The sequence below is a fragment of the Coturnix japonica genome, chromosome 4 (assembly GCF_054131305.1).
Source record: "Coturnix japonica strain WE chromosome 4, WE-NBRP24, whole genome shotgun sequence".
Classification (NCBI taxonomy): Eukaryota; Metazoa; Chordata; class Aves; order Galliformes; family Phasianidae; genus Coturnix; species Coturnix japonica.
This window is the reverse complement of record NC_140666.1, coordinates 34,472,294-34,496,605: the sequence shown is the minus strand read 5'-3', so window position 1 is coordinate 34,496,605 and position 24,312 is coordinate 34,472,294. Positions and strand designations below refer to the sequence as shown.

The window sequence follows — 24,312 nt, the reverse complement described above, 5'->3', positions numbered from 1 at the left end:
AAGGCATAGGAATGCCTTGAGGCATTAGGAAGGAAGCTTCCTAATGGTTTTTTAAAACCTACTGCCAGTAGTCAGCTTGGTAACTAGTTTGTGTCACAAGGCTCAATCAGCACTTTGTCTCTGCAACTGGTCAACACTGGTTCTTTTTCTCTTGTTTTCCTTTAAGCTTCAAGAGACTGTAAAAAGGAAGTTGGAAGGCGCACGATCACCTCTCAATGGAGAGCAGCAGAATGGAGTTTGCGATGGCAGCTTTTCTCCAACCAGCAAGCGGATACGGAAAGATGTACCAGGCATCGAGGCAATCAACAACTTGCCCAATAACTTGCCTTTGCCTGCTGTTTCTCCTCTTCACCAGCTTGACATGAAAGCATCCCTGCCCCTGCAGAACAGTGGAACTCACGGTAGTGGGCTAGAAGACTTGGGTAAAAATGGTGGGCTTTCAGAGATAAAGCTCCCTGTTAATGGTTGCAGTGAGTTAGACGATGGTTTTAATGTCCTTCAGAACAAGGAGCTAAAGCAAGAGCCCTTGGATGATCCTACCTGCATAGACACTTCAGAGACATCCCTTTCAAATCAGAACAAACTCTTCTCAGACATTAATCTGAATGATCAAGAGTGGCAGGAGCTAATAGATGAACTAGCAAACACTGTTCCAGAAGATGACATACAAGATTTGTTCAATGAAGACTTTGAAGAGAAGAAGGAGCCAGACCTTACAAGGCCTGCCACGGAGACTCAAGAGAGTGCAAGTGTCAAAAGTGATCCATCTCATTCCCCATTTGCTCATGTTCCCTTAGGATCTCCCCAGGTGAGGCCTTCTTCCTCTGGTCCTCCATTCTCAAATGTTTCCACAGCCTCTAGCATAACTTCTGTATCCAGTGCTCCACCAGCTCCAATCCCTGCAGGCTCACCAGCAAACTGTGTTGTTCAGTCACCTCAGACTCCCAACCAGGCCCACACTCCAGGCCAACCTCAGACACGATCTGGAAATGGCTATCTCATGAACCCAGCAGCAGCAACTGTGGCAGGATCAGGGCCTGGACCGGTCAATATACCAAGTGCTGACTTGTCTCCAGCTGAACAGCTCAAGCAAATGGCCGCACAGCAGCAGCAAAGAGCTAAGCTCATGCAGCAGAAGCAGCAGCAGCATCCAAATCAAGCCTCAAGCTGGTCACCTGTGGGACCTCCATCTAGTCCGTATGGAGGGCCTTTCAGTGCAGAGAAACCAAATAGTCCAATGATGTATCCCCAAGCCTTTAACAACCAAAACCCAATAGTGCCTCCTATGGCAAACAATCCACAGAAGACCACAATGAATAACTACCTCCCTCAGAATCACATGAATATGATCAATCAGCAGCCAAATAACCTGGGCACAAACTCTTTAAGCAAACAGCCTAATATGCTTTCTTATGGCAACACCAAACCTCTGACCCACTTCAATGCTGAGCTGAGCCAGAGGATGACCCCACCAATGGCAAATCCCAGCAAGAACCCTATGATGCCATACATACAGCAGCAGCAGTCCCAGCAGCCGCAGATGCAAGCTCAGATGGCACACCTGAGTGAGGAACAGAAACGCATGCTCATCATGAAGCAGAAAGGCATGCTGAACCAGCCCATGGCATATGCAACGCTTCCTTCCCTTGGTCAGGTAAGTGCGATTATGCAGTATGCGAACAACCAGAGTGAGGTTTAATAACTCTTTGTATCGTTTCCTCCTACTCTTCTTTTTTTCTGGAAAATATGGAATGCCATTGCAGATGCCTTTTGGATTTTTCATGTGATACTGGAGTTTGATCGTTTTAAGAAATAACTGAAATTATGTTGCATTATGTTTAAGGTATGTTATTAAATGACTTTTTCTGAACCAGAGCTTTCCTTGTTCTGCTGGTGAGTGCATAGGGCCGCTCTATAAAGCTTTGGTTTTGAAGTTACTGCTCCCTGGAGAGTTTGTTTCATTTTCTCATAATATAAAACTTGATGCTTTTAGATCCCAAACCTCTGTATGGCTTAATTTCCAGAGTGTAGTTGGCATTATAACAGAAAGATGGAGTGGTTGGCTCACACTCTTGGGGTGAACACATTTGACATTTTGGCTCAGGGAGCGAAGGAAAGACATTCTGAGTGCTGAATATCTTTGGTCTCCATTGGAAAAAGTAAACGTAACTGAATGGTTTTAGTGGTGCTTGAACCATGGCTGAAATGAGATGGTTTATTCCAGGACTTTCAAGAAGTCTTTCGCAGTCTTAAATATTATAATGTTGGGAATCTGTAGAGTCTTCTGACTCACTTTCAGCAAAAGGCTAAAGCTGTGTTGGCTTGAGTGACTTGGCATCGGTCTTTCTTGTATTCCATACTAACCTCCAGTGTGGCAGATGCCAGGCTTGGGGAATACTTTGGAATGAATTAATAACTGTTTTGAGTAATGGTTGTAGTAATGACAAACAGCCCTGTCACCACCTAGCTCAGCCGAGTATTCTTACTTGAGTAGGCTCTGGAAACATCTGCATGGTGGTGTAATGGAGAGGTTTGAGAATAAATCTTCAGAATGCTGTTATAAGGGATTTAAAAATACTTTAAAGACAATAATGAGTTCACAAAGTAGATGTTGCTTTCATGGAAGCTGTGCCACTAAAACACATCAAGATTTCTGATATCATAGTACACAGATAGAGTTGTTGGTTGGTAGTTTTGTGTATTGGTGTTTTACCACATAAGCTGTTTCCACACCACCTGCAAGGAGCATTTCTCTCTGTGCATGGATAACTAATGCTGTAATGCATGTAGAAATACAAAAAAAAATTGTCTTTTCTGCAGTCTGTGGAGTTTGGAGATCTACCAGTACAAGGAGCAGGGGGTTTGCCAGGTCAGAGTCCATTAGATATTCTTCAGAGTGAATTGCAAAACAAAAAGAAATGTTCATCTGCCTCCTGTTTATGATTCAGCATGTATGGTGACAGCTCAAACGTTTGTGTTTTAATTCTGCTTGCCTACTGCATTAGAAATTGCCAGTCTAAAGCTGCTTCCTTTTGTGAAGACTTATCTAGAGAAACACTGTGAAAATGACCTAGAACTCAGACTGTAATCAGGTACAGATTTGTCCGTGTGTAATTGAGAGGTGCGTAATGTTTGGTCAGGCTGTCAAATGTTTAAAGTTTTTGGTTACGTCTGTTGATGTCAAACACCTACCGAAGAATTGGGAGGAAAAACTGCTTGTGTGAAAGAGTTAATGTCATCTCCTGCATTTCATAAGTTGAGAAGTTCATGTTATTATCTCTTAGCAGTTGTCCTGTATGAACAGAAAGTCAAGATTTCATATATCTAATCTCACTCGGGTCCTTTTATAATATAAGAAAAAACAGATATTTGCTTAAACCTAGACATTCTTCCAAAACCAAGATCAGATATTAAGTCATTTCTGTATCTTATAAGGAAGAAATTTAAGGCAAAGCTGTATTTTATTATATAAAACTCACTTGCCTACCCAGAAGGGATTTTGTTTAGTGAGGAAGGTTAAAAGAATAGATTTCTATACGTAATGTATTTTTTCATTCCTTCTCATCCTGCTTCCCTAAAAAGCACTTTTCAGTAGAAGATTGGAAAGCTTTATTATTGTGAAATGTGCTTGGTAGAAATGGATTGCTTTTGCGAAGGTGGTAAAATGATCTGTTGATGTTGTTGAGTTGAATCCAGGCTGATGCAGATTATCTGATTCTACTACTTACTGCAGGATGCGGACAGTCAGAGTTGCCAGATCATCTGTGGAAAATAAGGAGATTGCACTCCTCAGTTTGCGATACATTTCTGAGTGTAGGGGGAATGTACCTTTCAATGAGCTTATAGTTTCTACCTTCATTGCAGTTTTGGTCTTTGACACAGAATTGTAAAAATGTATGTGTGTTTGTCTTAAATAATCATGAGGATTGAACAAATGGAATTCGAAGGGAAAGAGAGTCCTAGCTATTGTATCATGTAGCTAGCAGCGACTATACATTTCTATCAGGCGACTGCTGTCTGGGGATCATTAAGACCCAGAACTTAGTGACTTAGGGACAATCAGGCAGGTACAAAAGACCACACCTGCTCTTATTTTCTGTGTACTGCTGTGTTATCCAAGTGTAGCTAGTTGTGTGCATGTGCACCACATACATTCATTTGACCTGTGTCCATTTTGGCCACTGCTGTTAATGAGTGGAATGCACTCATGGTTTCAATCACTTGACGTACTTTAGAGAAGACACCTTTTGGTCTGCTGAGGCCTTTTGGACATGGTGTGGAGGTCAGTAAGCCACAGCTGCCCTACAAATGTGTTGGTGAGTGGCTGGTGTCTTGGGCTTGCTGTGTCAAATGTTCTTGTGAAGAAAGGAGAGCACTTAGCTCAATGTCAGTGACAGCAGCAAAACCAGTGTCTAGCAAAAGGCTTTCTGCAGTGTCAGCATTGAAACGATTCCTGTCAGACACAGTGGTCTTTTGCTTCACTGCACAGTCCAGGACTGGCGCTGTGCCTGTAAGCCCCTCCACACTGCTGTGAAAGAAGCACACACCCTGCAATGTGATAGCCTTCATTTTGTCCTAGGGCTTGTTCTTTTCAAAGAAGCAATGGGTGGGGCGTTTTTCTGTTTTTCCACAAAACAGACCCTGGTTTTGAAGTAGGGGATTTTTTCCAGCATGAGACAGAAGGTAGTACAAGCCACTCCTTTGGGACTGAGTATAAAATCCATTATCTGATCCCAAGCCACCTACACTCAACAAGGCTCTATCCTGCTACCAGTGTCCCCTCATGCCCGATTTGTCTCCACTTGGTCAGGTTTTTACTTGTAAATCTGTGCTCTTAGTCCTGCCCCAGATACTCTGATCTGCCCTAAAAGTGCTTATTAGTGTGTAAGGATATGGCATTTAATGCCTCTTAGCCTCATGGATACTGCTGTTGTTCTCCCTTTGCTGTGGCTATAGGCTAAAGCATCAAACACAATTTTTCCCAACGGCTGGCAACTTGTAAGGTATTTGAGGGGTAGAGGTCTTCTGCTGTTCTGGTTCCTGTGCAATAATAAAGGAAATTGGTTTGGCACTGAGATGCAACAGGGGCCCTTTAGGAGTTCTTATGTGATTTAAGGAATAAAAGCAACCATAAAACAACTTTTTCTCTAAAAATGTAGAGCTTTAACCCAAAATATTCCATTTAGTTTTTGAAGATGTATGTAAGGTTTAATGGGAGGCATTTTTTCCTCCTTTTTTTTTTTTTTTTAAATTTTTTTTTATTTTATTTTCAAACCAAAAATAATTTCAAATGGGTTTTCTTTGGAAAATTTCAGAGTCATTAATTGTGCCTGTTCTTGGTTCCAGCTGTTCAATATGTGTGCATAATGGTAAGAAAAAAGCAGCCAAATGGAATAGACGTTGAATGGCTGAGAGAGAATTTGATGTTTTGGAGCCAAGTGAGGGAGGGAGAGTAATGAGAGGTCGAAACAAAACAGAATTCTCTGTGGGTGTAAGAAAAATAAAACTAGACTGCAGCTCTTTGCCTGCATGAGGCTGTGAGGATGCTGCAATTATAGTTCCTATTGAAACCACTGGTTACATTGTTTGAAATTAGAGGGGTGTGAATGAAGAGGAGAATTGACACCATACTGGAAGTACTACCTTCAAGTTCTCTTTCTGCCTTTTGTGTTAGACTCAAGTTGAAGACGCATCATCCGCTCAGTCTGTTGTTGTATGCAAAGGATAAAGGGAGTTGTGTGTCCAGAGAACATTTCCGAAATGCAATTGTCCTTTCCAGGTGAAAAGGTGGGCTTCTCCCTGGAATAGTGCAAGCTCTTACACTTTCTGAAGGTTATCTTTGGGACAGTGAGAAAAAGAGATTGTTGAGGTTCTTTCAGGGTAAGCTGAAAGTAAAGAAGTCTAAAGGTTTATATTCACAACATGAAAGTGTAGCAGAAACGCAACTGTCTTACTAGATTTTAGGGGAAATAGGATAGAATGGAAATAATGACTGACTCTTCGAGGACTGATTGGTGTACTTTCGATAGAGACATAGTGAACGCCTGTGTGTGCTGTGTTTGACTTGTAACTGTTGTTTTCCACAAAAGGTTTGCACTGGAGTTCAAATGCACTGACTGCCTTTTATAAATGCAAAAATGTGTTCCCCAGTAATCAATCTCCCATCAACATTTAAGGACAGAAGGGTGATGGAAATTAACTTGGATGGAATTTTTCTAGATGATTTGTAAATACTAGCAGGGCCTTCCAGTGCTCACCTTTCTAGTATCATCTGCCCATTTTCTGGGGAAGAGATCATAATCATCAGTCACTGGAACCAGATGTTGATGGCAGTTGACTAAGATTGGATCTCCACAACACAATGCTAAAAAGAACTCTGGTTAGCTGATATTTCCTCATTAGCCATCTCTTGTGATCTGTATGTATGTGTGCTTTCTAACCTAATACATACTTTGTTCATTCCTTATACGTAATGTTTTTCTCTAGTCTAGGCCTTGCAGAATCAAAGGATAAAAGCACTGTTCTCTTGTCCCTACTGAACCAATAATTCTACCATGAGAAAATCATAGCTGTCTTTGGTAAAACCTACTTTCTTGAAACCATGCTGATGGGTATTCCTGTTTTATCCTCTGAGTCATTGCTGACAGAGAACTGATATCCATCCTTTTGCTGGGGACATGTCAGAATAACTAGTCTTTTCCTTGTCTTAAATATCACAGTTGCAATGGCAAGACTTCAATTCTTGGAAATTTCACCACTTTTCCAAGACTTGTTAAAGCGCTTTGTTGTGTGATTTCCTTCTGGTTTAGTTTCTGTAAGCTTCAGAGGCTCAGAGTTATTCTTGTCCACAAAGAAATTGTCCTACGTTACTTTTAGAAGCTGCAAATGTGTATTACTGATGGCACAAGGAATATATTTAGTGTCTTCTGTTCTGAAGTATCCACAATAGCATGCTACCTTTTTCTGTACAATCTAGATTGTGGCACAAAGAGCAGTTTGTGCTGTTATCTACATATGCCCATTAGTCTGACGATACAATGTATGTCAACCAATACCTGGCAAGTTTGATTAGTTACAGCAGTAATCTCAAAACATGGTGATCTGGAAATATCTATAGCTAGTAGCAGCATTATTTTTACATAAAGAGCTACACCTTCCTGCTTTTTTTTTTCCCCCCCCATTTTTCCCTTACTAGGCAGGTTGTCATCACCAGTTTTCATTTTCCAGCCTTATAACCCATTCCACCTGCTTTCAGCAATACCAGCCATGATCCATTTCTTACTGTTCAAGACCTCTCACTCTTCTTCTTTATTATGTATGCTCTTACTGTCAATGCACAATGATGTAACATTGTGTTCTTTCCATACGTTTTTACGGTTGGATCTGTCATAAGCTGACAACGCAGTACCACTGAACATCCTGGGGTATTTATACGACACTCTTCCATGCTGTCCTCTAAGCATAGGCATACTTAACTTAGCATGAAAGGGCAGATGCTTTCGGTATTGGCCAGTAACAGGAATTCAACAACAGTATTCTGGTGTCCCCTGGAAAATCAAAAGCCCTCCTCTGTTATGATTCTTGTTTTCCAAGAATCTTCTTTACCTATATGGAGGAGAAGAATGCTTTTTAAAGTAAAGTTTTGATTATCCCATCTACTCTTGACTCTAAAAAAATGGAACTTAATGGAAAACATTTCAAACTACAAATATTGCAGTAACACTGCAAGATGATGTGAGGCTGCTGGTTTTCCTTGCTCTTGTTTCAGTGTCGTCTGTTCTCATGTTACCCAAGTGGACGACTAAGGCTATGGTGTCTACTCTTGTCTACTTCTTCTTATTATCCTCCATGATCTGCAAGCCTAAACCTCTTTCTTGGAAGAGTCTCTGTAGTTGTGTTTGTATTTCTAACACATCACATAAACCTTTTAAAAAAGACACCTCAGAGAAACTAATCATATTGGTTTCAAGCTGATGTCTGTGGTGAGGAAACAGGTGAAGTAATTGCTGAGCACAAAGAGCTAATTGCTTCATCTGCCACCAGCAAGTAGCTGCACACCCATTTTTGTGTGTAGCAGACTTATTAGACATTGCAGTTAACACTAGTAATAAACTCATAACCAGGCCCTGGCCAGATTTAACAGTATGGATCCAGGTCTAGAGAGGTCTTCAGTTTGTCTTCTTCTCAGGAGCACAAAGAAGATACCTGTGCAGAGGTTGGTGGTTGATTTTCATTCTCTGCTAATGGCAGTCACACAAGCCATGTCACTGAACTGGAACAGAAAAGACTTTGCTGGAAGACAGGATATGCTTTACAGCTGCCCACCCATCTCCTGTGAAGTGGGCAGCTCTGGAGGGCAGTACCTTTCAGACAAGTCACCGTGAGCAGCAGCAAACCCACGCCATGTTGTGCAGGCTGCTCCTTGAGTAAGGGAGCTGTTTCACAGTGGCCTTCTGCTTGTCTTTACTGTTGTGTTTTGGCCCCTGTATTCTGTAACTAAAAAGCCTATTTCAAGCTATTAATAGGTTGTTCTTACCTTAAAAACAAGTTGCATCTTGTTCTTTTTTTCCATTTTTCAGCCTGCCAAAGTAGGTGGCTCCTTCCTCTGCCCATAGCTCTTCTCTCAGGTAAACAGAAGAAGGAACACCTACTGGGGGAGAAATCAGAGAAAATCACCATGAGGTCTGCATTCCCCCAGAGGCTGTTTTGCTGGAGAGGGAAGGAGTACTTGCAGCACCCGGTGCTGTGTGAATCCTCCTTTATCTCCTGCACCAGCTCCTGTCTTGTTTACAGACTGGCCAGGAGCAGGCTACTGCCTTCCCAAGGCACAGCTGAGGCCAGGCTGGGAGCAGGGAGGAGAGTAGGGAAAACTTCTGCCTTCTCTTCTGCTGAGCCCATCCTGAGAGCCAAGAGTGCAGAGGAATAACCAGTTGCTGTGGTAGGAGCGTCCCACTGCTGCTAATGGCACTCACTGTACTCCGGGTGAGCTGACAACACTGAGTGCTGCAAGGGAAGAAAATCTGAGGGTTTCTGCCATGGCAGTGCTCTGCCTGGGCCTTTGTGTGGGGTGTGGAAGTTGTGTCGGAAGCGATGGTGCCCATCTCAAAGATCTTGCAGCTAATTCAGGCTTACATGCACTGACATCTTCGTTTCAGGTAACACAGAGAATCACTCAAAAACCTAGAAATGCTGTGGTAGAAGTTGTCCACAGCTATCTGTGCTGCTCTGGAAGCTGCCAGATGTGGCAGAAGAGGAAAATGGATGCAGGAAGAGGAGCTGAAACATAGAGATATCTTATGGGAGACTGAGCACTGACAGAAAGAGAAAATTCTCTGCTGTATCATAATCCCCAAGCTCTGTAAATGTTTCTAGTGATGCTGAAACAGGCTGTTTCCTTATCCAAATGCAGGAATACAGGCCAACTCATTTGCTTGAGGAGCACATTGGTAAATACTGATTAATGTTGCCACTTCAGTCCAAATAATACTTTGCAGAAGAAAAATAATTGTCCAGTCTTTGGTGGCTCCTTGTCACTCATCCTTGTTTGCCACAGTTCATGGCTTTTAGCCTGTTAGTGGTCTGCAATTGTGTAATACCTCTTGAAAGACAGTCCCAGTAAGCGGTTAAGAGTGCATTCAGGAGGTTCTGCCAAATCCTAGCTGATGCATCTAATTTGCTAAAGAATGTGGCTTCTGCGCTCTCAGCAAAGATTTCATTCCTCATGAGCAGTGGGAAACCTGCCCTTTCTGTGTCATTGTTCACCAGCTTAGCATTAAGTCCGAGACAGCCTACTTTGTCAATGTGGAGAGAAACCAGTCTGTTGGTTCCTCAGCTCTTTGTTCTCATGCAGAACTGGCATACGTGTATTGAGTTCTCCTGTCCTTATTTAGCCTCTTTTCCTGCATGTTAGAAGCACATTGCGTGCATTAGCTTGCAAGAATGTCTTACATATTGTGAAGAAACCACAGAGTCTGTGTCAGTGCATCTTGCAAACAGGTGGCTTACTTGTTTGCGCCCAGCAGGAACTTGTTAGCAGCTCTTGCTCCACGGTCAGAGGGAGCTGTCTAGGCAAGGCCAAGTCCATCATCTCTATTACAGAGTCATGCTTTTATGTTTTAGCTGTCTCTTTTTCACTTCTGTTTCTCATGTAGACAGTATAAAATATTCCTCCCTCCACAAGCCTAGTTCTTGTGCTTGCATCCTTCCATAAAATCTGTTATGCCCAGTTCCTTGCTGCAAGCTGAAATCTCAGTATTTGAAGGATACAGGTGTACCTGTAAGCTGTCTTCTGTTTCCTTCTGCTTTGTGGAGAAACTGAGGGAAAGACAATATGCTCAAATACAGCAATAAAAAGCTTCTTAAAGGGTCAGCCTAGAAAGAGTTTAAGCTCTGCCCAGCAAAGATGCTTCCTCCCCATCTGATGTGATGTTCCTTTCAGGCTTAAGAGAGAGGTAACATCCTCAAAAGCATCTGCATTATAGATTACTTTTGGTACATAGTATTGCCTGGAAAAAGGAGAATTCCCAAGGCTGTCCAAGATGTGTGTTGTAGGGAACTGATTTCCAGTGTGTGCTCTTTTCCCTCTGTTTCTCCTCATCAGCTTTTCCTTCTCTACCTCCCTTTCTTATCTGTTAAATAGCACAGAACTAGTTTTCGGTCTTGTCACTCTGCAGGAGATCACTGCAGACACCGTGGCTTTGTGTGGTCTGTGAACCTCAGGCTGATAGAAACAGGATGAAATATTTGTTGTCGTATGAAATGCATTTTTAACCAGTCTTGAGACAGTTGAAGGACTGGGAGATCTTAGTTGCAATTTCACTGATGTGGTGGCACCATCCACGTGATAAATTCAGCTGCTCCACCTTCAGTCTGCCCACTAATCCATCTCAGCCTGGACTCTGACACTTGAAACTATAGAGCAGCTTCACTGGATCAAGCTTATCATAGAAGACTAAAGCAAAAAAAAGCATGTATAGGACTTTTCTATTGTAGAATTGCCAGTGACACATAGTTTCCCACTAGGTGATGTTTTATTTCCAACAGTAGAAGGCAGTACATTAGTCTTAAGCTCTGGTATTCTTATAGATATAAAAGTAATTTTCAGGTGATTTTTGTTGTGACTTTTAAGCCTTGTTAATTATACCTTCCCTTGCACTTCATATGGTGTGAAACTGTTCTCATCATGTGAAGATAGCTTGACTGTTTCCACCAAGATGCTCATAAATACAAAATATTTAAAGCTTTTCAAGTCATTTCTGAAATACGACATACATCACAAATGCACACAGTGTGCACATAAATGTACAGTAAAATGTAATGTCTGTGGTTACTGTGAGGCAGTATTTCCTCCTTCGTGTCCCCAGTAAGGGGTCACCAGTCCATTACCAAGAAGGATGTGTGGGTTTTTGGGAAGGCTGGTGGCTTCCCAAATTGTTTGCTCGTGGCTGCCAGCCTTGCTCCGTGCAGTATGGTGGGCAGATGTGCAGGACACTACCTGCCAGCTCCCATGCCTCATGAAGCTTTAAGCTTTGCGGTTGTCCAGTTCCTGCACCTGGTTTGCAGACACTGTATCACACTTGTTTCTTCCCAGCACTCCCATACGAGCGAAACTACTGCCAAAACCACCGTTCTCTGCTCTGGTAGCACACAGTGTAGTCTGTCCTCCAAGGGCTCTGCTGAAGGGGTGCAGGTGTCACCTGCAGATGCGCTCACAGCTTGGGGTGTGCTGTGTTGGCTGGGCATGACTGGCACACAGGCTGTACTGTCAGCATGTGATTTTAGGGGTGGAAAAGGAACAGGTCAGAGACAACATAGCGGTAGCTGAAGGGTCGAGGAGGGTTGAGAACTGCCAACTTACATACCTGCTGTACTCACCAGCTGCCCCACAGAGATATTATGACACAGGGCACTTGCATTTTGGCTCTGTGTAAGTAAGGTAAGAGCCAAGTGGGAATGTTGGGAGACCTCGAGAGCTCCCAGCACCGTATCTGCTGTATCAGGTAATGGGGTGGCCAGCGTGAGCTCCAGTATTACTGAATTCACCCAAGGCAGGTTAGGGCTCTGCTTTCCTCTCCCTTCTGCTCAACCTCTGCTCTGATGCAGCATACTGTGTCAAAGAAATCCAAAGCACTAATGCAGATGAATAAGCTGTTTTGTTCATGCTTCCAAACAACCCAGGAAAAAACATGGCTGTTTGGAATATCATCATGGCTAAGCCTGAAGTCCACACGCTGCAGGGGGTGCTGAGCAGTGGGATACTGTGTTGCTTCTAAGGTGGTGTTTTATCACCTCACAGATTCTTCAAAGCAAAAAATGCAGGTTATTGTGATTGATTTTCAATTAGTGGTGAATCACGTGGGATCTCCCCTTCGTTTTCCTGTCCTATTCCACCACTTCTATTTTCCTATTAGTAGTCTGTGTCTTCTGAACCTAGCAAGTGCTCTCTCACCTACACAGCCCTGGTCAATGTGAGTGCTTAGGAGAGCGTTGCAGTCTGCCCCCTGTGTGTTAATGAAATTGGAGAAATGTTTTTTCTAGTTCTTTAGGATTAGATTCTTCTTTTTCAAAGGCTTTTTTTTTTCTTTTTTTTTTTTTTTTTTTGGCCTCACAAAATTAGATCATTGCCATGTAAAAAACACCCCACTGTGATCGTGGCTTAATTGAACAATGCCTGAGCTTTCTTGAATGTTGTTCCCATCTCCTCAAGATTAAGTAAGATCCAGTGGGCTGGGCCTTTGATCTGCATAATAAAGGACAACGAGGCAGTTTGCGAGTCCTTTCTTTCCATCTTTATTCTTTGCAGTTTGGGACCAGAAGGCTTGAAATATTTTCTGCTTGCTAAGAGGAAACTTTCTGTAATATATGTGGAGATGCCATTATGCTAATTAGCGTTGTTAGGAAAAATCAATGCATGTATGTCATCCAACAGCAAGCGATGATCTTCTCACAATCAGCAATTTATCACGCGTTGCCGATGCAGTAGGGCTAGGACTATTTTATTCAGATAAATTTCTCATTCATTTAGTCAGTAAATCATGGTGCACTTCATGATAGTCATTTTTAATGTGATTGCATTTTGTTAAGTTTTAATCATGCATAATGGATTTTATCTGGCAAGGAGGTCAACCTGAAGTCTCTTCCTCTGTCATTTGTATCTTACCCTCCCAGCATGGGCGAGCTCACGGCCATTGCACTTCTTCCTCCAGACTCCCTGATTTTTTTGTGTTTGCCACTGTACTGTAAGAGAGTGACAATTTGGAGCCCCATGACCTTTTCTTGTACCACAGCACTGGAGTGGGGGGGGGGTAGGAGATTTGCCCTGCTGTATCAAGCTATTGAGGCTCCTTCTGTGTGCTGATGCTGTGGTTTTTCACCCTGCTACAACTTCCATGTGGAGCCTGATGTGCTCTTTTAAGGCCTCATGCTCTGCAGTTACACTGGTGCAACTCAAGCGTATTCACTGAGTTAAAGCTGTTCACAGAAGCTGCTTTCTGGAAGAACTTGGTCTTTTGTCTGGTAAATGGAAATTGAGTAAACCTGCTCTGGTTTGTTGTTGTTGTTGCTCATATTTAAGAGAAGAGCACCCTCAAGACATTTTATGTCTTAAGAGGTTTTTAGTGCATCTCTTCTTTCTTTGTCTCTCCAATGCAACTTTGCCTACAGCCCCAAGCATTAGCAATGCAAAGCAGATTTTGAAAGCCAAGAAGGATCCAAATTCTTTCAGATGAACACTGTGATTTAAAAAACAAACAAACAAAAAAAGGTTCTAGAAAGAATAAAGATTGTCCAAGTGGCATATGGCATGACAGTGACCCTGCTGTAAGGACAGACTATGGAGCTAATGATAATCCTATACTGGAGCCAGATAACATCCTGAGGTTAGGAAATCAAAGCCCCATGCTTTGGCTTAGCAGGGAATTAGCATGGAGAGCTTGCCTTAGCTCTGGAAACAGGGCAGTTTGGCTCTTTGTCATGTTGCATTTGGGATTTGTGGTGTTGGCAGCAGCAAGACCCTGTATTACCCTGTGCAGGAAAACCAGACCCATGGAGTCTGACCAGAGTATGTTCAGTTAAGCTTCCATTTTAGGTGGACTCATAGATGAGGTGCGTGCTGTTACAGTTAACTCTTTGTACAAACAATTTTCTGTTCCAACATACCCATGCCATAAGCTGTTTGGTCCCTCACTGGGTGATGCTGGAGTGGAAGTGGTGGCACTTGGAGCAGGGGCTGGCACAGCAACTGTGGCGTTTGGCACCAAAGAGATCTTCAGGGCTTCGTTGCACGGGGACTGTGGGAAGTAAATTCAGCAAAAGGTGAGACTCAGGCTCGAAGACGAGGTGCTTGATGTCCTTTAAGGACACAGCTGAGTGCCAAAGGACTTTATTTCTCCTTTGTGCCCTGGTGCAGGCAATCCTCCAGCCAATGGAGCCATTGCACCAAGACTGGCGTGACTCCACGTAGAAGCTGTGGGGAGCACTTCTGTGCGGTCAGCCGCTGTGCAAAGGCACATTTGTCTTGCAGAGATAAACATGTGACATAATTATTTCCCTGCTAGTAGTGCACAGGCATGGCTTGGCATCAAATGAGCGCATCACTTGTTACATAAATGCTGTGCCCTTCTTAGGAAAAAAAACCAAAAAACAAAAAAAGCAAATTGAGGTCAGTAATGAAAACTAAGAATTTTTGTATTCTCTAACAAAATATCTGCACATCTCTCAATACCACCTCGCTCTGCTCTACCATACGCAATTTTCTTACTCTTTCCCCTCTCTGTTAAGATTTTAAAAGGCACTCCATAGTATAATCTTTCTTAGGCGTTTTCTGAAAGAAAGTAGGTCATATCTTCCAGTATATGGTACTCAGTGTTGATATCAATACTTGAGAAACAATAACAGAAATTAGTAGAGTAATACTACCATTCTTTGTGAGTTTCAGATGTCTCAGTAACATTTGAGTAGGCTTGGATTTTACAGTGGCAAAACAATCCTAGATACAAAAAGCGTCAACAAAAAAGACAATCAGAGCTGAGATATTTTCAGTATGTACATAACGTTTCCTTTTTATATTTGCTTTAATTTGCCCACAAAGGAGGGATTTGGGCACGGAAAAACAGCACAAATCTCAATCTAAAAGCAACATATGATTTTAAAAAAGAAGTATTTTTCAAGCTTATTCTGGAAGGAAATCTCCTGGCTCAGTTGCAGAAGGTAGAAGAAGAACTTGAAGAATTTGTTGTCATTATCCTTAAAAGAGTATGCATATCTTTTATATGGGATGATCATTTGTCAGGACTGGGAATTTGTCCTATTGTTTCTATGTCATATGAATAATTTCTAATGAACTTGTCACCTCCTCATTCCAGCCACAAAATTAAGGTGATGAAAAATTATCTCAATCACTCCAAAGTTGAGTTACTTTATCTATTTAAAAGGCGCACATCAGGTTTTTTTAAGCTAAACTTTTGAAAAGAATTTGGGTTTTATTCCTTCTTTTAGTTATAAGCTTGAGTGTTTGTTGTTTCTCTTTCCACTTTGCATTCAAATGGTGATGTTATTAATATATATCTAATTAATTGGCCTCTATGCATATCTGTCTTTGCTTTCCTGTTGCATAATCTCCTTTTTTTTTTTTTTTATCCCCTGCAAACAGAGAATTCTCCTGCTTAGAGCAGTATGTGATGGAGAAAAGATGATACTCATTAAAATGCTTAACTGGGAAAAAGCCCACTTATACAATCCTTTCTATGAAATCCAGTCTGTTGGCAGAGTAGCTGTGTTGTATTTGTTGCAAGTGATCGATCACTGATAGTTTAAAACTCAGAGGTTGGGAGATGCTTTTGTAAATTGAAGAGGATTATTTCATGCTGTTAAGCGTCCCTGTCAGAATATAAAAGTGTATTAGCAGAGATATGATTGCACACCCCAGGGTTCCTTGCAATATTTAATTCACTAAACACACTTAGCAAAAATCAGACTAAGCAGCCAACATTTTAGCTCTGTGTGGCTTCTGTGTGGATCAGACAGAAAACACTTCACTAAGCTTGCCCTTCCCCTGTGATCTATGAACAGTTTGGGTGTTGTTTTTTTTGCTTTGCAAAATTGGTTCTGCACCTTATCAAGTTGTTTGCATTATGAACAGCTAATGGCTTGCTTAGTAGTGGGGTTGTGAAAACTCACTTCATTGTTATATGTAATTGTTTACCTGTGTTCAAGTAGAAGATCTTTTTCTGAACTTCACAGTATTTCTGGCCGGAGTGCTAAAAACAAGCTTTAACAGACGTAAGAAGGGAGCCAGTAAGAGGTGGTGTTCCGTGCTCTGGGTCGTAGCTACCATGTCTTAGTGCATGCTGCTGTATTCTCCAAGTGCAAAGGGAAGTTTTCAAAAGGGCAGCGATGTCCCAAATCCTACAGAAAGTGGAGGCTGGATCCTTAATTCTTGTCATTTTTTGAACGTTTTCTTTCTGCACCTTTATTACTTGGCTCTTTCTAAAGCTCAGTAGGCAACCTCTCCTCTGCCCCAAGTGAGCCCTGCAGGGGCTGCATCAGCATAGCTGGAGATGCAGCTGATGCTGGAGGGTAAACACCATGGGGCTATGTCTGCTGCCTTGCTTTCTTCTGCTGCCTGCATTCAACTGTATGGAGGGTGTGCTTTGGGGGAACTTCTCTTTGTACCTCAGCTCATGTGGGCAGATGTGTCTGTTGCAGTGGCTTGAACTTCTGCTCCCTGTTACAAAACCACATCTTAAAAAAGGTATCTTAGCATTTCAGCCTCTTTTTGCCCCACATAAAGGGATGATTACTTTCCACGTAATCCCTTCCACATAATAAAGCGCCATTTCTGAAAATTAGGAATGTCACCCAGGAGTGCTTTGCATTGGCTTGTTCAGGTTTGCTTTGCAGCCGTGGGGGCATAAGACTTCAGTTCTGTAGAGGAAAAAATTGCTCTGTTTAAAGTATTATTTCCTTTATCCTTGAGTGTGTAGCTTTTCCTGAGTCCTGGCTGACTCCCATAGTCTTGCGTTTGCTCATTTACAGGTAGTTGTGATTGACAACAGGTTTGTTAGGAAACTCCAATCAGTTGTTGATACAAGAAGCAAAAGGACTAGATAACCCTAAAACCAATTAAGAAATAAGATTATAACCATTATCCAGTCAATTCAAATGAACCATAATAAATCTGTCATTTCACTTACTTTTCACCTCAGTTCTATCAAAGTTGTGCCAAAGGAGCTTGTTCTGAACACCGCCTCTCCACAGCCTGCATCAGGACTTGACATAGTGTGGGCCTGTTGGAAAATACCTCTGGGGATTTAGAGATTGGACCTAGTAATCATGGTACTTCTGCTTAAATCAGTGGTCTTACTAAAGAAGCCTGGATACATTTAGAAATAAGGATATGACTTTTTAGAGAAAGATTGGCAACCAGTGGAGGGCTGCAGCTGGAGAATGTGGGTTTTTTCCTGGATCAGATCAGCAATTTTTAGTCATCTAAGCAAAGAAGGAAGGCTCCTGAGTGGCAATGCTGTCTTAGCAAATGTATTGTCAGTAATAGAGCAGAAATGCTCAACTTCTTCTGAAACAGATGAAGTCATTGTCAGCAACTCAGTCTTTGACATACTCAGATCCACACCCCCTCCCCCCCCAAAAAAAATAATGCTGCTCCCACAAAGCACCAATACTTTGAGAGGGGTACTTTTAAACTTAGCTTAAATATTTTACAAGACCTGCAGGAGACTGTAGGTTTTCTTGGGCTTCCATTTTCCAGTGTAAGGAAAAGAGACTGCTCTGTGCAGCAGCAGAAATTAGAGTGAATTTCCCCTCATCTGAGGAGAAATCGCTTTTGAATTCCACCTTGTTAAATGGCTGGCTGAAATCGTGCATGATTAATGGACAAAATGAAAATTAGATTATGTGTCTTTACTCTTCCTCTGACCTCTACTTTCTCCTGTATCAATTGCAAGCAGCCTGTGTGAGGTGGCAGAAAAAAAAAGAAAAAGAAAAAAGCTGTATAAATACCCTGAAGAAAGAGAAGAAGAGGAGAAAGGCAAGGCTCAGCACCACTGTACAGATAGTATGCTGAGCTTCTGAGTCTGCATCCAGCAGACCCAAAGTTTGAGAAGTCACAACATGGAACAAATTCCCAAGTTTCAGGCAACCTGTCAGTAGTCACCACATATGCGTATCACCCACATGGATGAGCATCCTACAGGGGATCTAGTTTCCCTGCCTCAGCTGCATGCAGGAGATGACCTGTGGCTCAGATACAGGCAGTCTTTTTGAACAAATGCTTTCTTCCTACTTGAGGTGTGAACGTGTTGCCCATTTTTGGACTACTATGTGGGTGACATATTTGAGATACAAGTTTTAAAGGCAGAGACAAATCCCTGCTTGCCTGCAGGCATGTATGCTTGGTGTTTTTTGGCATCTTTGACATCCCTCAGTGCTGCCTTGTGGTCCAATTGTGGTTCTCTGCACCCATTCAGAGGCTCCTGCTCATGTAGAGGCACTGGCAGCCTGTCTTTTCAGCCTGCAACAACCTATAATGTCAGAAAACAAAGGTTTTTCATTTTTATTATGGGCTGCTTGGATGGAACAAAATGTGTCCTACTGCATCCTCTGAATTTGCATTTTTGGAGGGAAATGTGCACACGTACATCCTGTATTCACTTCATTTCACCATGCCCAATAACCCATGTCCCTCAGTGCCACATTTGCGTGGTTCTTGAATATCTCCAGTGATGGTGACTCTGCCACCTCCTTGGGCAGCCTGTTCCATTACCTCACTACTCTTTTGGAGAAGTTCTTCCTAATATCCAACCTGATGTAGGTGCAAAACCTCCTTGTGTCTCCTGCATACTTCTGAGGATCAGGAGAGTTGATGAGTGAGCACTGTGGTTTGAGCTGCAGGCCACAGTCCATGTTTTACAGCTCATGTTTTAGCACAGATGTCTGGCATCGTCTTTGGCAGGCCTCAATTCCTGCCATTGCAGTGTATGTGAGAATATTGGGTATTGGTTACCAAGGGAAATTTGAACCTGACACCTGTGACAGTAGGCAGAATGAGAAAACACAAGACTTGCAGTTTGTGATACTAAATGGTACTCACACCTCAGAGTTTCCCATGGGAAACAGTAACTAGGTCATGAGTATGATTGCTGAGGAGTTTCATGTAGTTTCCTTTAAATTGATCTGAAAACCAGAGGTGTAAAGAAAGAGGAGGTATTCTGTGCAGAAGTTCATTTTCGGGATGGGTACATTTCTCCTTCCTTTAACAAAGTTGTTTTTCCACTATTAAGACAAATGAACAATTTGTGCAGATTCTGTTCCTTTCCTGTTGTCACTTGGCATTGACCCGAAGTTGGCCAGCACAAAATCAAGGTGAACAGTGATACCGTCAGCACAAGCTGGGCTGGACCTCTTTTATGCCTAACATCATGTTAGTCTCAACAGTTTTGTTTGGGCACCTTCTGCCGGACTGATGTTTGAACAGTCACTGCAGGACTGCTGAAAGCTTCAGCTCTGCTGATATGAGCTGTGGCATGAGGTCCTCTTCTCTGTGGTACTGCGCTGCAGGGCTATAGGATTACACTGGGGGACAAAAGACACTTTGTGCACCCTTATTTCTTCATCTCTTTCATGTCATTTTTCCTTCAGTTTCCACAGCAGGGATTTTTGTTCATATCTTGTCATCTTCTAATGGTTCTTGTGAATGGGAGGAGTGCTCTTAGCGTGTGTCTCTGCTCAAGCTGTCTGTTTCTACAGTGAGAAGCTTAACCAAGTGACCCACCTCCGTAGAATCACAGGGGAAGGCCAAGCACTGTAGCTTTTGTCTTGACGTTGCTAGTCAAGGTCAGCCTGGTCACTGAGGAAACTACCTGTCTCCTGTTTCTGCTGCAGCTGTGCAGCAGGCTTGCCATCTGTGGTTCAGTTCTTCTGTAAAAATATCCTCTTGTTTAGAGAGAAAATAGGGCCTTAGAACGCTGCAGAAAACAGCGGCCTGCATCTCAAGTAAGATTTTGAACCCTTTTGTAAAGGCTGCCATTTTCTTGTGAAACCCACTGACTCATTTTCTTTAAACAGCAAGCAAAGCACACTGCTCTTTGTGCAGGTGTAGGCGTGCTTGATATGTGGATGAGAATCGGATGCATGTATAATTGGGCACACATTTCTGCACAGATATTTTGACCAGACAGTCAGCTAATAGCTCTAAATACGATACTCTGCCCTCTTATATCAGTTCATCTGTCACTCAGACAAGCTTAACAAGATATATGCCGCTTTTTATGCATATAACTCTTGTTAATGCTAAGGATCATCATCATGAGTGTGTGTGGAGGGGTGTCCTTGCTACATCCTTTCAGAATATTGTCTTGGAGGAGGGAGAGTTTCTGCTCCCATAATGTGGCTGTCCAGAAGTGCTTGCAGATCAGATGTTTTCGTTTGCTTTTATGTAAGGTTTGGGGGGGACACTGCATACCTTAAAAAAATTCTGTCACTCAGTATCTTGCTTTAAAGAACAAAGTCCTTTTAGATTTTTAGGAGCTCAAAAAGGCATACAGCTACATCCACTTTGAATAATTTGGTATAATTCCATCTTGTCAGTTAGATATCTGTCTGCAGAGTTGGTATAAAACAAAGCAATTGGTCTTGGTTTGATACCATCCTGTCTAAAAAAGTAGTGAGTGTCAGGAAACTCCAAGTTTGCTTCCAGCTGGTTGCATGGCACGCAGTGAGTCTCTTAACTTCCGACTTTCTTCTCTGCATACTGGTGGAACAGTCTCCCAGTGTATCTTGTCTTTTATGTTGTCCATCTGTTCAGTTCTGTGCTTTTTTGGACAAGGATTTCCATTATTTCTGTATTGAGGCGCGTTGTCAGGGCATTAGGCATAGCAAGTACTTCTCGCCTGTTCAACATACAGCAAATGCAAGCGGATAAAAGCAGAGCTTTATTTACACAACAGTTTCAGCCCGTGCCATGGCACTATATTAAGCACACAAGAGGCTAGCAGTGCACTGCTATACATGTTCACTAATATGCGTACTCCATGTGTTGTTTTTTAGCCTCCTGGGAGATCTTGCCTGCTAAAGTTCTGTTGTCTGGATCTGCCATGTATTCAGTGTTATTTTGGTACCAGCTGATAGCATAAAGACAGAATAAATTTGCTGCATGTTAGACGTGGCCCTCTGCAAACAAATGTGCGTGTTAAGAAACCCCTCCATGACATAATTAGTGGTCTGTAAGCCATGGTGTCATTGTGCGGAGTAATTAGTTCTGTTTATTTAAAGGAGCCCTGGAAAGCTATTAGCAGTTGCCAGTGGACCAACAAGAAGAGGAAGAAAAGATAAAAAACCGTGTGTGGCGGTTATTAGTCTCTTCATCATACTAATGGACAGCTTGTAAGAAATTGGGCTCCCTACCAGTGGTGCTGGGTTACACCAATTGTACGGGGCATTGTTTCCTCTCATGGTAATAACGGCGGCTGGCGAAGGGATTTGATAGGATGCTCGTTTTTATCTGCTAAGTGCACGAGGCTTGTAAAAACAGCGGCGGCCTTGTTACCACTTGACTTGACACCAGTTTTAGCTGTTTACATTTACAAGCCGCTACACTTTTAAAGCTTGAGACTGGGGTCAGATTCATTAGAGTCCTTCAGAAATGATACCAATGCAGCATCTGCTCTGATTTCTTTATGCTCTCTGCTTCAAGCAAGGGTTAGAGGGGTAGCACAACCCAGCACGTGGTCTTCACTTGTTTGTCAGATTTACTTTCTGGGAGGGAATAACCCGAGGCCTTTGGAAAAGCAAATGAAGTTTGCTTGTCTGTGGTGGGGCATGAGGGAGAAGTCAACCCTGCCTGTAATGCCTTGAGGGGAGAACTGGGAACTGCATTGGTGGTACAGAACTGGCTTGTGAGTCTGTGCTGCAGCATGAACATCTCTGCGAGAAGAATCAGGGATGAATTCTTGCATAGATATAGGCCGGCTGAATTTGACAGGGTTAAAAAGAGCAGCAACTACAGCAGTAACTTCTGAAGCCTGGGGAATTTAATATATTGTGGTTCTTTCCTACCAGTTTTCTAAACCACCTTATATGGGCTATTAGTGAACTATTTCCCTATGCTGTAATTCTCTAACTTGGCTTATAAATTTTACAAAGAGGTTATTAGCTATAAAGACTTGTAACAAATGACCTGGGAGAAGGAGAGAAACTTGTTTCAACTTTTCTTACCCTCCCTCTGGATTTAGCAGCTGTGCCCAGCCTTGCCTTTCTGGCCTGTGCACACCAGGGTTTTGTAAAGGTTCTGACACTTGTAGAGCTCTTAGAGAGATCCCAGACCCAAGGAAATGGGGACAATTTCTCCCAAAGGGGTGAAAATGGTCTGTAATTCCCCTCCAAGGTGCAGTAACTCTTCTGCAGCAAGCCACTCCAAATGGCTGAAACAAGAAACAGAAGAAAGATAGGAGCCCTCCAGTTCTGCAGACGCGTCATTTGTCACCATGGATCAAGGTGCAAGACAGAAGGGTTTTGACAGAAGCAAATTTGCCTGTCCCGAACCTCACTGGCTTTTGTGAGAGGACATTGCTTCCCTCGGAAGGAAACAGTCTTCAGATGGTGTTGGGAAACCTCTGCCAGTGGTGCATGACTGTAATCCATCTAATAACTGTCAGAGCTCCTTGGTCTGAGCTCCTGCAGAAGCCCATTTTCAGATCTGTGTTCTTTAAGGTGTCCTGGCAATTGCTGTTTATAAAACAAGCTGAAACAAAGCCCTGTTAGATAAATAAGCAATCCCATCTTCTCAGTACCCTCAGATTTGGGTAATAGGTCACATTATGTATTAGGGGCTGTCCCTTAGATTATCTTTTCTTCTGGGTGCTGTCACTTCTGCAAAGCATGTGACATAAATAATACCGCTAAGAATCTGAAAGCTGCAGCGAAATGGCTGTGTTATTGTCTGAATTCACGCTGCTGGGTTTGCTGCTTTTGGCTTGCATCCTGACCGCCTGTGCATGTGGCTGTCCTGTCCTGTTCAGCAGTCAGCCATGGTCTGGGAGTGCTGCCTGTGTGATGCATCTGTAATCATTCAGCCTGAAGGTGTGGGGGAAGGTAGGCAGCAAAACATATGAGTAAGATTTTTGCAAGCATCCTTTAGTCATTTGTCGTGAGTTGCTTGTTTCCATGGGAATTAGCGAGCGAGAGAAGACACAAGTGAATCTTATTACCAGCTTTAGCCTCCTCTTGCCTCAAGTCGGACTGCTTCAACTGGCAGGACCTATAATTTAGACCCAAGGGCAACTGAGAGGGCTCGTTTTCCTTTTTAGTTATTATTGCAGTGAACAGATAGTGACCTATCAAGGGAGGAGAGGGATGGTGTGCTTACTTGTTAGCACAGCACAATGCCGCAGCCCAAACTTCCTGGCGTGGCTGTAAATATGCCAGGCCTGCCGCTGTGGTGAACTACAGATGCTCTCAGACTTTTGAGGAGCCTGGGGAGATGATTCCAGATCCTAAGGAAGAACAATTCATCTCGTTCCCCATCCCCCTATACACACATACACCATCCCCTTGTCTCTTTTTAGGTCATTTATAATCAGCAGTCATGGAGCACTGGCCTCATTAGTGATATAGCCATTCCTTCAGTGCTTCAGAAATAATCATTTAGAAAAAATGCGTGGTTTTCTTCCCTTGAGAGCCCATGAGTGATGAATTTATTTCAGTCTAGCTGTCTTGGCTGTCTTGCTCAGCCTTATTTCCATATTTATTTCAACAAATAGTGTACTGTGGGAACAACAAACCCGCTCTGTGCGGCAGGCAGGGCAGCCTGGGCAGGGAGGGGTTAACCAGAGAGATGGCATCCCAGAGCTGGGGCTGGGGAAGAGATCTTTGTATTCTGGGTCATTTTGAGTATACAGTTCCTCAGCGCTTGTGTTGGTGAAGGGCTAGAAGTCCTGCGATTAGGACTTTGATTTATTCACAGGGCACCATTTAGAGAGCAGACACTGTCCCCCACAGTGGTCCCAGACACCCACCATTCTCCCGAGGGGACCTTTCCTTTTGTAACAGCAGACAGGTGATTAGCTTTCCATGTTGGCTAATGACACGAGTCTCTCCAAGCAGCACCGCTCATTGCAGCCAGCTGGGAGGGCTGGTGTGCTGGGGCTGCTGGACCAGGCCCAGGGCACTTGCAGGCCAGCCCCCTGTGCTCCATCTCCAGTAAGGGACACTGGCCACAGGTAGGGACCCAGTCTGATTATTTTTATTCTGGCAGTATGCATGTCAGTAATTCCAGAGCTGTGTGCTCTGAAAACCCAAGTA

At 42.9% G+C, this 24,312-nt stretch overlaps 1 protein-coding gene across 2 annotated transcripts in view; it reads left to right on the top strand.

Annotated features, from left to right (window-relative positions):
- The window catches only part of MAML3 (mastermind like transcriptional coactivator 3), a 193,879-nt gene that overhangs the window by 121,816 nt on the left and 47,751 nt on the right, over positions 1-24,312 (top strand). For both annotated transcript variants that reach the window (XM_015861040.3, XM_015861039.3), the window contains exon 2: positions 167-1,654. In XM_015861040.3, coding sequence (XP_015716526.1) covers positions 167-1,654 — 1,488 coding nt within the window. The remainder of the gene's footprint in view (positions 1-166; positions 1,655-24,312) is intronic.